We start from the raw sequence: 12,280 nt of genomic DNA, 5'->3' as shown, positions 1-12,280 counted from the left end.
TGCTATGGGTCTATAGGAGCTGCATAAGGTAGGTCTTTTCCAACTTTAGGGAGAAGCACCACAGTAGCTTCTTTCATAGGTTGTAGAAGTTCCTCCCTTAACAGAATGTCACTGAAGGTACATCTCAAGGGACCCACTAATACCTCCTTAAATACCTTGCAAAAAGGGAAGGTGGAAAGCCCTCAGGTCCTGGAGTTTTACGACTTTTCATACTTACTATTGCATCTACAATTTCTTCATCTGTTATTTCTTCCTCTAAAATTTTTTTATCAGTTTTGCTCATCTTTGGCAAGCCTGTTACTTCCAGATATTGGTGAATAGCTTCAGAGCTTGGAGTATCTAAGGTTTTTAATCTATGGTTTTTATCATAAATAACACTTGTTTTGTAAAGGTGTGTAACTATCTTTTGCTGATTGTTTTTAATTGGTGGAATAATAAGTTGCTCTTGAATCTCTTTAAGCTTTCCAGCCAACAGCCTAGCAACTTTTGTTTCCTTTTTCATAAAACATCTGTTTTGACTTTCTAAGGGCTTTTTCAGTGGCATCTGTCTTCAACATACATGTGCTGGAGGAAAAGACACGGCCCCAGCAACTGGGCCACCTTTGGAAGAGGGAGCTTTTGCAAAACAGTCTGTGAGCTGGGGGAGGAAATAGGGAAAACGTTCCAATCAGTGTTCATTAGGAAAACTCAAGCAATACACTAGTATAAGATGACAGGAAATGCCCTGATAAGGGGTCCTTTGGAAGTTGGGGAGGTGCTTTATTTATTTATCAAATATGTTTGTGCAGTCTGCTGGAGTCCATGCTAGTTGGTGTGTTCCAGCTGGCTAGGAATGTCTCAGAGCATTCTAAAGAGGTTTCATTGTTGCAATGAATGTTCTAGCATGCACCTAAGTTGAATTAAACTTGTCATAGCACTGTGCAGGAGAGCAGCTGATAGAAGAATGCTGACAACTAAGCTGGTTACACTGGTGTTTTGACCTCATTCTTTGGGATTTTTGTTTAAACAAATATGTAACTCTTAGGAAACTGAATTATTTTCTGCAGTTCTTCAGGACACACAACGTACCCTGCTGTCAGCTGACAGGGACAGTTCTAACTATATTGCACTACCATGAGGAGTAGAAAAAACAGAGCTATATCTTTCCCGGGACAGATGTTTCCACAGGGATTTCAGCAAGTAAAGTAGATCCTCTTGGTTCTATTTATGTTGGAGTCCCCTCTGCTGGGTGCTGGAGCCCTGACAGCTGCTTTCACCCTGGAGGGGTGAATGAAGTCTTTTCCTTCCTTGAGGAGAAAACTCCTATTTTTGCTCCATCAGCCAAGATGCAGGAAGCAATTGTTATGAATTACCTTTACTTCCCTAACACAGTGAGTGCCAAGGCCCTTCCCATCAGTCCAGTATGCTGTTGGAGGAATCCCACTTAGGGAGGGCAAGAGAAAGTAGTCGCTTGACTGGAGAGGACTAGTCCGTTGCTCTCCCTGTGCCTTTTTTTCCAGTCTTAGGGCAGATTTTCAGAGGCGCTGAACACCTGCAGCTCCTACTGAGTTCACTTGGATTTGTGGGCGCTCAGCTCCTTTGCAAATCAGGCCCTTAAAAAGATCTCCTTCCCCTAAAGATAAGTCACAGCATGTGGGGTGTTAGGATATAGATAGTCAGGCCTGTCTGTAAAGGCCTATACTTTAAGAATGTAGGTGTATTCTTATCACTTAGCTAGTTATGGAGGTATAAAACAAGAATCAAAATCAGTCTGCCTGTTTATAGGCCTTCTCTCACTATGGTAGTGTTGCAGGCACAGAATGCCCGAGGCAAAGCAACAGCGAAGGTTCGTGGCCCGGTGTGCTTCGCGCCAATAAACACACCAGGTGGAGAAGCAAACAAAGTTTATTTGAGATCTCAAAGCGGTGCTAGGAGACAGGCACGTCTCAAATCCAGCACACTAACAGAAAAAAACTTTCTTCCTTTATACCTTTTGCAGTCAAGCCTCATCCCCCCTCTTCCCCCGCTACCCCTCCCTTCCTCCCCCCATTCCTCTCTCTCTACCCCTCCCGTCCCTGGTAACAATTACTAAGCAAATAGTAATTACATTTAAGCAGTTAAGTCATTCTTGGCAGCTATAAGCCTAGCTTGTTAGTAACTTCTTTAAACCGTTATCTTGTCCTTTTTCCCTTCAGCCAGAAACATGCAGGCCTCATTATTACCACTTGCTACCGGTAAGGGGGGTTACCACTGATAGCAGGTTGCTTATACATTCCACTTGCACCTGGCTTTTGAGGTCGATTAGAGTTTAAACATGGAAGGAGTTTGGTTCAGGCCTGGTGCAGGAAGGCTTCATTGACACTTGTGATTTTCCACCCTCCTGAGTTACCTGGGGTGATGGTGATGCCTGGTGACGTCAACAGTAGTCTAAGGCCTTGTTCTTAGGCTAAGGCCTTTGGCTAAACAGCAGGGGCAGCCATAAGCTGGGAAGTGAACGGTCATGTTCTCACTGGTCACACTGAAATAAGGCAGTTTTCAGCTGTTAAAAAGGTGATCCCAGGGCTGTCTCTAGCTATTCTGGGGCCCTACGCAGCCCATGCATGGGGGTTGGGGAGCGCTGGCCCCAGGCCTCCGCAGGGGTGGGAGGCAGAGGGGAACCACCCCCCAGCACTCACCAATGGCGTGGCTGGGGCCTAGGGTGACCAGACAGCAAGTGTGAAAAATCGGGATGGGGGTGGGAGGTAATAGGAGCCTATATAAGAAAAAGACCCCAAAATCGGGACATCTGGTCACCCTACTGGGGCCAGGTCCCTGCACTTCCCGCCACCGGTGAGTGCAGGCCAGGGCCGGCTCTAGGATTTTTGCCGCCCCAAGCAGAAACAATTTTGGCCGCCCCCCCCCCCCCCCGTTTTTTTCTTACCCCACCCCCGGCCCCGCCTCAGCTCTGCCCCTTCCCCAAATCCCCAGCCCTGCCTCCTCCCCCCCAGGCTCTCAAGCCTAGGAGGGAGGGGGAGAAGCGGCGCGCGTGCCGCGGCCACTCGGAGTCTCCCCCTCCCTCCCAGGCTCTCAAACCTGGGAGGGAGGGCGAGCAGCGGCGCGCGAATCAGCTGTTTCGCGCGCCGCCACCGCTCGGGATCTCCCCCTCCCTCCCAGGTTTGAGAGCCTGGGAGGGAGGGCGAGCAGCTGCGTGCGAATCAGCTGTTTCGCGCGCCGTGGCACGCGAGCGGCAGCAGCAGAGGTGAGCTAGGGTGTCCGGGGCACATTTTTAGGGGCGGCATTCTGGCGCTGGCCATGCCGCCCCTAAAAATGTGCCGCCCCAAGCATCAGCTTCCTTTGCTGGTGCCTAGAGCCAGCCCTGGTGCAGGCCCAGCCCTGCTGCTGCCTCAGGGGCAGGAAGAGGTAGGGCTGGGGCAGGGCTGGGGCGGGAAGAGGTGGGGCAGGGGCTGGAGCAGTACGCAGGGCACCAGGAAATTTGGTGCCCCAAGTTTCCTGGTACCCTACACAGCTGCGTACTTTGCGTATGGGTAAGGACGGCCCTGGGTGATCCAATCTATCACCTCCAGAGAAAGGGAAGAGCCGAGAAGATTTAAAGAAAACTTAGTTTGATAGCATCCCGTCTGGCAAGAACTCACTTATCAATAGCTGGAGTGTGAAAATCTCTTTTCTTTGTTGTTCTATCACTGTAGTCCCCATTTCCCTATTGTTAGTCTGTATAATCTCTGTCTGGTTCTGTGATTGTTTCTGTCTGCTTTATAATTAATTTTGTTAGGTGTAAACCAATTAAGGTGGTGGGATATAATTGGTTAGATAATCATGTTACAATATGTTAGGATTGGTTAGTTAAATTTCAGTAAAATGATTGGTTTCAGAGCTAAGCAGAACTCAAGTTTTACTATATAGTCTGCAGTCAATCAGGAAGTAAGGGGGGGGATGGGAACAGGGACTGGGGGTGGGGGAATTAGAATCATGTTTTGCTAAGGGGGGGAATGGGAACAGGGACACAGGCAAGGCTCTGTGGTGTCAGAGCTGGGAAGGGGGACACTGAGGAAGGAAATTGGAATCATTGTTTGCTGGAAGTTCATCCCAATAAACATTGAATTGTTTGCTCCTTTGGACATTGCTGCTCTCTGTTCATGCGAGAAGGACCAGGGAAGTGAGAGGGTGAAGGAATAAGCCCCCTAACATGGGGCTATCTAGAATCTCTCCTAAATGGTGGTCTCAGAATTCTCACGCGTAGCATCTCTGTGGAAAGGGCTCTGCAGTAAGAGCAGGGGAATGTTACTGAACGACTCCGTTGTGTGTGATGTGCTCTGAAGTATTTGCCTAGTCCATGAGAGGAGGTGGAAGAGGAGAGTTACCACTGGTATGCCCAGCTCTTCCTGAGGCAGGAAAATAAAATACTGAATCTAAAGACGGAAAGTTTGACGCAAACCCAACCCAAAGAAAGAAAGCAGTGCACCAGGTGGAATGATCCTGCCTCATGGTTGCATTCCACCCCTCAGGCAAATATGCCTCATGAATCCTCTGCCTAGGTACAACCTTCCCACGTCAGGCAAACTGTCTGTCCCATGGGACCCCATACTGACTTGTCCCTCTGCCCTGATACCCACCCCACACATACACCCTGAGCTCTCCTCCCAGGTACAGAATCCCCTCCCTCAATGCCAGCCAGGCCTTGCACCAAGTTACTGACCCTCCCAATCCCCCATACCCCTATGTCAACCAAGCCACACACCTCCCCCTACCATTGACCGAAAGACCAAGCGACACACACTGACCAAGCTTTCTTCCTAGTAACAGGCCACTCCCACTCATCCTGACCAAGCACCACATGCTGCCTTGTTACAGCTCCCATCCACCACAAATCAAACTGAAAGCTTCAACCCACCTACTCAGCATTTTATACAAGAATGAAGGGCCTGATCTCTGATGTGGACAACCTTGAAGAGGGGCAACAGGACTTCCTGGTTGTAGCTGGGGATACCTGTAAGCTCAGCACCCACCTAGTTCACAGATGGAAAGAGAAGGAGATCTTCCTGGGCAGGTGCCAGAGACCCTAGGGCTATCAGAATGCAGGCCTGCTCAACAGTAAACATCCGAAATCCAAGATGCAAAGGGAAATACGGGCAATCAACATGACTTAGTACTACCTAAGCGCTGCAGGTGTGCCTCAGTGCTGGGGACTCCCAAGCTGTTTTAAAGCCAAGTTGTTACATTAGTGTTTTTGTGGTGGAGGTTCCTGGATGATGATCTTTGATATCAAGTGGCAGAGATATCTTGCTGTTTTGGGGGTGCCTGATTGCTGGCAGATCCTACCTGCATCACCCGTGCACTCTCGGTATTTGGGATGCTGGTTGCTGTCCTCTGACATAATGGCTTGTGCAATCCCACATAGTTGGGTCCCCTGCCTATAGCCCCCAACAGCCCTCTTGAGCCTTAGAATTAGCCCCTTTAGTGTTCTGGGTTCTGTTTGCTGGGAGGGTTACAGTACCCTGTTTGTCTCCCAGACACAGCCAGCTCCTGGTATTTCTGCAGCAACTCTTCATAGACTGGACTGCTGTTCCTCAAGGCGAGTCTCTGTGCTGCCTCCTGGTAATGGGGTTGGAGGCTGGGGCAAGGCCAATCCCAACAGTCTCTAGTTGCAGGTCTGACTGGCTGCAGCTGGACAGAGAGAGATTGCAGGCCTCTTCCTGCAGTCAGGTGTCTGTATCTGTTAAAAAGGAAGGGAGGATCAATGTGTTAAGTTTCCAGGCAGAGAGGTACCTTGCTGTTTTTTCCATGACTTAGCTAGCTCCCATAGGATTGGAGGGATGGTAGATTATTAGGGTCCGACTGTAAATACTAATTCTCTCTGTAGAACGGGGTAATATACTTGGTTACCATGCTGCACTGGGTAAAGGTCTCCCTGTCTGCTGGAGAACATTCTTCAAGACTGATCCCAGTCACAGGAATGGAGCACCTGCTCATAGAAGTACAGACCTACTAGCCATTAGCATGATCCCCTGATCAATACTAGGGAGGAGTGGTGTCCTGTCCTATAGCCAGACTTGGCCTGAACCTCCTTGTCTGAAAGGAATAGGCATCTTCCAGGGGCTCCAGCAGGCACAGCAACATGTGCGTGCAAAGGGGAGAGAGAACAACAAAGAGAATTAAGGATCTACAGTACTTAGATAATTTGGCTTTGAGTAATGTTTGCCAGTCACTCGAATATCACTGAGAGCCTGCAATTGTTTAAGCTGCTTCGTGGCAATATAATGAGGAATAATGGTATGAAACTAAGGGACTAACATTTAGGCAGAATATCAGGGAGGCGGAGGAAACTTCCTGGTGGAGAGATGCATTAGGGCAGCTGTAAAATAGTCTCCCAAGGGAAGTAATGGAAGCCTCATCCCTTGGGACTTCTAAGGTAGGCTGGACACAGCACTAGGAAATCTACTGTACTTGAAACAACCCTAGCTGCAGAGATGAGCTAAGACGTTTCATTCCTAATTTCTATGATGTGAGTGCTCTCTAGTGGTCATTCTACTTACAGTACTTATTGGTACAGGAAATAGCTGATGGAACTATTGTGTTCAGCATGAATCCTTAACAGGAAGTGGGGGGTGTCTGAGCCAGGCTTCCACAGCAGGAAGAAGTTGCTTGTTGGTGTGGTGGGGCTTCTCTCCTGAAGTTAGGTTTTTCCAAATTCCCACCCCTTGCCTTGGGGTGGAGAACCCTCCTTCAGCCTTTGGAGAGGCGGGAATACACCCAGGAATCACTTCAACACCATTGTCAGCAAACAAACAGTCCAAATGGCTCAGCAACATTGGTCCCGTAGTCACAGATCACTAGCGTGACCAGATGTCCCGATTTTATAGGGACAGTCCCGATTTTTGGGTCTTTTTCTTATATAGACTCCTATTACCCCCCACTCCCTCTCCCCATTTTTCACATTTGCTGTCTGGTCACCCTACAGATCACGGCACCTTCTTCCCCATGGGCTCTGGGGGATTCTTGCATGTAGTCAATTGTAATAGGCTGGGGGAGTGCTGAGGTAATATGTATAACTTCTACATTCTCCTTTTTCCTGCACAGCAGCTTACTGCTCTGCAGAAGCACAGATCAGAGTACATTCTTTGCAGAAAATTATAAAGAAAACATACACAGAGTTAACCTCAGAGCTATGGTATGCAAAGCCCCTGGATGTCAGTGTTAACAACATTTGCCAGTCAGCTTGAGAGAGAGTACCATACAACTTCTTAGTGAACAACCATTTAATACGTACACAAATGGTTGCAAACAGTATTTTTGAATAATTTCTTAAACAAAGCTACTAGAGGGTCAAGCTACTGGTGTTACTTATCCAGACTTCCCCATTTTGTTATATAGATCAGTCCCCTGTTTCAACAGAACATATCAACTTTTATTCTTTGGTACACACATGCAGATACATTCCCCTCTGAGATTTGGCATAAAATGTAGGTGTCACCTGGATTCTCCAGAGCCCAAGAGAAAATGGCAGCCTCTCAGTACCCTGCCAAACACCTCAGAATCTCCTCAGCAAAATTGTCAGAAGCTCCATGCAGTCAACAGCAATTCCAGTCCCATAGTCAACAGTCTCCACAGTTTCTAGAGCTTCAGCCTCTGTCCAAAGCTGCACAGGTGTTAGGATACAGCTTCCACAGCAGACACATCTCTTGGTCCTGCACTGATCAGTCGCTAAGTCTGGCGGGCTGTCTGTAACTCCTTTCCACCAGAACTCCGATTGGCTCTGCTCTCAGAGAGTGAATGTGTGGTACCTGCAAGACTGCCTGCCCTTAATGGAAACTTTCAGTACAGCTTTAGAAATAGCTACTAAGTACATTCAGCAACTACCACACTTCTAAACATCTCTGTGTTCTTCTAGGTTGCCCTGCTCTCTGCATGTGGTGGTTACACAAGCTCATAGGGTATGACTATGCAGCCCACAGCACTGAGCCTTCCAGCCCAGGTCAACAGACTTGGGCTAGCAGGGCTTGCTCCAGCGCTCTAAAACCAGCTGTGTAGACAGCTCTTTGAAGTTGTGGTTGGAACTCAGGCTCTGAAGCCTACTCCCCTCCTTAGGCTTCAGAGCCCAAGCACCAGCCTGAGCCACAACTTCAAAGTGCTGTCTATTTTCAGAGTGCCAGCACGAGCCCCACTACCTTGAGTCTGTCAATGCAGGCTGTGTAGACATGCCATGGTGGCCACACACCCAGGCTGCTTCCTGTACCTGCTGCACATGTCCTCTCCTGTAGCCTCTACCTGAATGGCATCCTCATCCTCCAGTAGGAAGAGACCTTGTCAGCAGGGGTGTGATCTTCTGCCAGCTGTATAGCCAACTAAGGCTGTGCTGGGGTGGGGGTGGAGAGGCCATCCCCTACCCATCCCCTTGCCAGTCAGGGCTCCAAGGGCAGGGATGGTGTTTGCAGCTCAGCTGCTGACAGTGTTGGCTCCACGTTGGCAATGGCATTCCATGCCAAGGATTAAAGCGTTACTCGAGTGAGTGCTCAGGGAACTCAAGCCCAGGGCGCTCGGCTCTGTAGGGACTAAGCTTTCTCCTCAGAGTTAAGGTTAAGCCTTTCGGAGAGAACCAGGCTATCCTTGGCAGAGGCAGATTAAGATTTATTGGGACCCTGGGTACAAAGAACATTCCCCCCCACCCCCACCATGGGGCACTGCCTCCTGCTCCTCCTTTTCCCCGCAGGGCCCTGGTCAGGCTGGAATCCTGAGCCAGGACATAGTAAAAGCCACCCAGGGAACCCGAGCTGCTGTGGGAAGCCCCAGAGAGGACATTGGCCAGGGACTGCTTTTGGGCCCCCCCACCCAGGGCTCCCCACAGCAGCCCAGGCTCCCCGGCTGGCTCTTACCATGGCCTGGCTCCAGCTTCCAGCCTGCCCAGGGGATGGGGTCCGGGGGGGGGGGGGGAAGGAGGAGGAGCAGGGCCACATTTCTGGCACTGGTGACTTCCCCACTTCTATACAGGTTTACAGGTTCTGTTACTCCTGCAGGGGCCCCCAAATTGGGCGGGACCACTAGACATGGACCCATGCATTAATCCACCATTGGTCCTTGGAGAACTGAAGACAGCATCAGGGGGTACTGAGGAGTGTAGTGCTAGGCAGGGGAAGGGGCTATTGGTCACTATTAGCACAGGGTTGCATGTGGGAAAGGTGGTTAGAGGAGGCTCCCTTTCTATTTCCTTTCCCCTGCCATAGCTCTTCATCTATAATATCTCAGTGCTTTCCAAAGGAAGGGGTGTGTTATCTGTGTTCAGCTCACTACACGAATTCCCGGCCATTACAGGGACCAATGCTCCATCCCTCCTGTTCTCTGCCAGTGATACAGAGACGTGTTGTCTCCTAAGGGATGGCCTACTTTGGTCTAATTCTGATTGGTGGGCTTGGTGCGGGGAGGGCTGGGTGGTGTTGGTGACCTGTGATATACAGAAGGTCAGACTAGATGACAGAATCACAGAAATGTAGGGCTGGAAAGGACCTTGAGAGGTCATCAAGCCCATCCCCCTGCGATGAGGCAGGACCAAGTAAACCTGGATCATCGCTGACAGTTGTTTGTCCAACCTGTTCTTAAAAACTGCAGTGAGGGGGGCTTAACTACCCTCATAGTTAGAAAGATTTCCCTAATATCTAACATTTCTGGTGTTAGAATCTATGACTCCATTATCCCTATTTTACAGAGGCAAAATCTGAGGCACAGAGCAAGACTGTTGCCCAAGATCACACAAATGACTCGGAAACAAGTACTCTTCTAATGCTGTGCACAGTCCATTGGACCTCAGCTGCTCCTGTGGAGGGGAGACACCAGCAATGTTATCACCACGACGTAACCCAGGAATTATAAAATTGGAGTCTATAAAATCTGCCCAGCTATCCAATGCCAGACAATGGGCAATGCTAGATGCTTCATATGCAGTTGGAAGCCCACCTACCACCAATCCTTTGTGAGCTGGTGGTTAAGTTTCCATTTCCTGCCATGTGCTCCACAGCAACTGATGAGGCACGGGGAAATCAGTGCTCCTTACCGGTTGAAGTCCTGAGGAGGCAAAATATTTCCCTGGCTGTTTATGGGGGGAGCTCGGCACTCGCTCATCATCTTTAGTCGTTTGCATTCCTGTAGCTCTTTCTGTATTTGAGCCACAGCTCTTTCTGTACGTTTCTTGTCTAAAAACAGAGCTCCCTGTGCGATGAACTTGAGGTAAGTGTTCCCATCCATCTCTGAGGGAGGCGGGACAGGCGGCTGAGGCATGCAGTATGTCCTGGGAGCAGTAATCCATCGCCACACGTTGCTGTCATAAGGTATGTCCGGCCTCGAAGGGAAGAGTGGTGGCAGCCTCCCTACATCCAGCCAGGTGTGGTATCCCCAGATGTGCCAGCGGCTAGTGTCTTCCCAGGGGCAGCGCAGTTTCTGACTAACTTTGATCTTGATGTCTGTGCATGGTGGTCTTGCAACTGCCAGTTTATGATAAGCTCTTGGGGAAAACCCTGGCCATGCGGTATGCCTCTCTTTACACAAGAACTCGTGCTCTGCCCAAGAGGTCATCTGCGAGAGATCCCAGACAAGGCCTAGCTGGGAAAAAGCAGGGAGAAAACATTTGATAAAACCAGCCCTCAGTAAAGATCTCTACCATCCCAATGTTCTTGTCATAGCTTGCAGCTCCTGAATACAGTGGGCAAAGTCAGGTACAATTTGCAGTGTTCAGCTGTAAACTTTCCCTACACAGCTCTGCCAATGCCCCTCAGTCCTGCCCTGCAGCCCCCCTGCTATTCCAGTGCTGGCTCCCAATAGGAGAGAAACAGAACATTTCCCACTGCTATAAACAGAGAGTAGTGCAAGGCTTAAAGTACTCTCCACCTCACCCACTGTCCCAGTTAACTAGCATGCTGTACTGCCAGAAACTTACAAAGCGTCTCCGTGGGGACAATCTCACTAAAGAGCACAATCCAGAGATACCTGTTTTCCTCCAAGGGAGGGGGCAGGAGAGTCAGTTCACATCTATCCAAGAGGGCATCTGACACTAGAGGGAGTATCCATAACTTCAGTTTACTTAGTGTGAAGGTATGTACCTTCTTGAGGGACCAAATGACCAGATGCTGTCATCAAACAGCTTTTTGCAGTTTGCACTCTCACCACTCTCTTCCCTGTGCTGACTGGCTGTTTGCTCTATCCTTTCCTGCCCCTCCCTTCCTTCCCCTCTGTAACCCCTCCCTACCTCCTTCCTAACTGTCTCTACTCCTCCATCCCCCTCTTGTCCTTTGTCTTGCCAGCTAGCTAATCCTCTCCGAACACTGAAAGGGCTGAAATAACAAAACAAATTTTTAAAAAATGGTGCCATCTCATCATTCACTCTGCTTGTATGCTATATCCCTCTCCCCTACCCTTTGTATACCTTCTCTATTCAGATTGTAGGCTCCTTGGGGGCAGGGACTTTCTATTATTCTGTTTGTACAGTGCCTGGCACAAGGGGGCGCTGTTCTTAGTTAGCCCCTGGGCACTACCATAAGAAATGAGAAATCTTTAAAAGTCACCAGCATTGCTGTAAACAGCACACATTACAGAAGATTCATTGCAATGGGGTATGCAAGCACAGGGCTCCCACACCCACTCTGCAGAGATGTGTCCTGCACAGCATCTTACCTAGTAATCTGTTCTCTGCGGGTATTGTGCACTGCCATTCTGGGGAGAAAGGAAGCCAATCCCTGCTCTAGGCATCTATTCAGTTCCTAGTTTGAAATGAACCCTTCAGGAAATATGATCTATCATGGACTAGGGATGATACCCATAGGGTTCTAGAGAAATTGTACTTAAGCTTCTGGAATGAAAAAGAAAGTGAGATCTTCCCTATCAATGTGGAATTCAATACAGAATTAGGTCCCCAGCTATGGAAAGACCATTCTCTCAGATCAGTAGGTCTCTTCCATAAAGGAAGAACTTCAGGAACAAAAGTAATATTTGCTGACTGTAAAGAGACTGTCTTGCCACAAGCACCCTTCCAGACACTTGGAGAAGTCACTGCTTCTTTTCATGGAACATTTTCTCCAGGCAAACTGTTTGGGCACAAAGATCTCACCTTCTTGGGTATCCCAAAGAAGGGCTTTGAGGTGACTCTCTTCTCACAGACATAGCCCGTTTCCCATGTAAGGAAGTCCACAGAGCTCTAGCTCTGTGTGGCATTTGTGTATTTACTTGTTGTTATAGCGACTATAGTACAGTCATACTTACCCACAGATTTTCTATAAAGCTGATGGCAATAGAGCACAGTCCAGACTTTCCCCACAGACGTTTA

At 49.0% G+C, this 12,280-nt stretch overlaps 1 protein-coding gene across 1 annotated transcript; it reads right to left on the bottom strand.

The window, feature by feature from the left end:
* Window positions 1-5,430: 5,430 nt before the first annotated feature.
* On the bottom strand, window positions 5,431-10,536 carry TEX52 (testis expressed 52). Its single transcript, XM_065412561.1, has 2 exons — window positions 10,019-10,536; window positions 5,431-5,689 (listed from the first exon to the last, which is right to left on the bottom strand). Exons 1-2 carry the CDS (start codon window positions 10,534-10,536, stop codon window positions 5,431-5,433), a joined length of 777 nt encoding a protein of 258 aa, XP_065268633.1.
* Between the last annotated feature and the right edge of the window lie 1,744 nt (window positions 10,537-12,280).

The sequence above is a fragment of the Emys orbicularis genome, chromosome 1 (genome assembly GCF_028017835.1).
Source record: "Emys orbicularis isolate rEmyOrb1 chromosome 1, rEmyOrb1.hap1, whole genome shotgun sequence".
NCBI classification, from domain to species: Eukaryota; Metazoa; Chordata; order Testudines; family Emydidae; genus Emys; species Emys orbicularis.
This window is presented reverse-complemented; position numbering and strand designations above follow the sequence as displayed.

Coding starts and splice junctions, on each gene's coding strand:
- TEX52 (XM_065412561.1), bottom strand. CDS start 10,536: ATGACCTCTTGGGCAGAGCACGAGTTCTTGTGTAAAGAGAGGCATACC. Junction 5,690..10,018: donor CCTCCTCAGGACTTCAACCG/GTAAGGAGCACT, acceptor CCTTTTTAACAG/ATACAGACACCTGACTGCAG.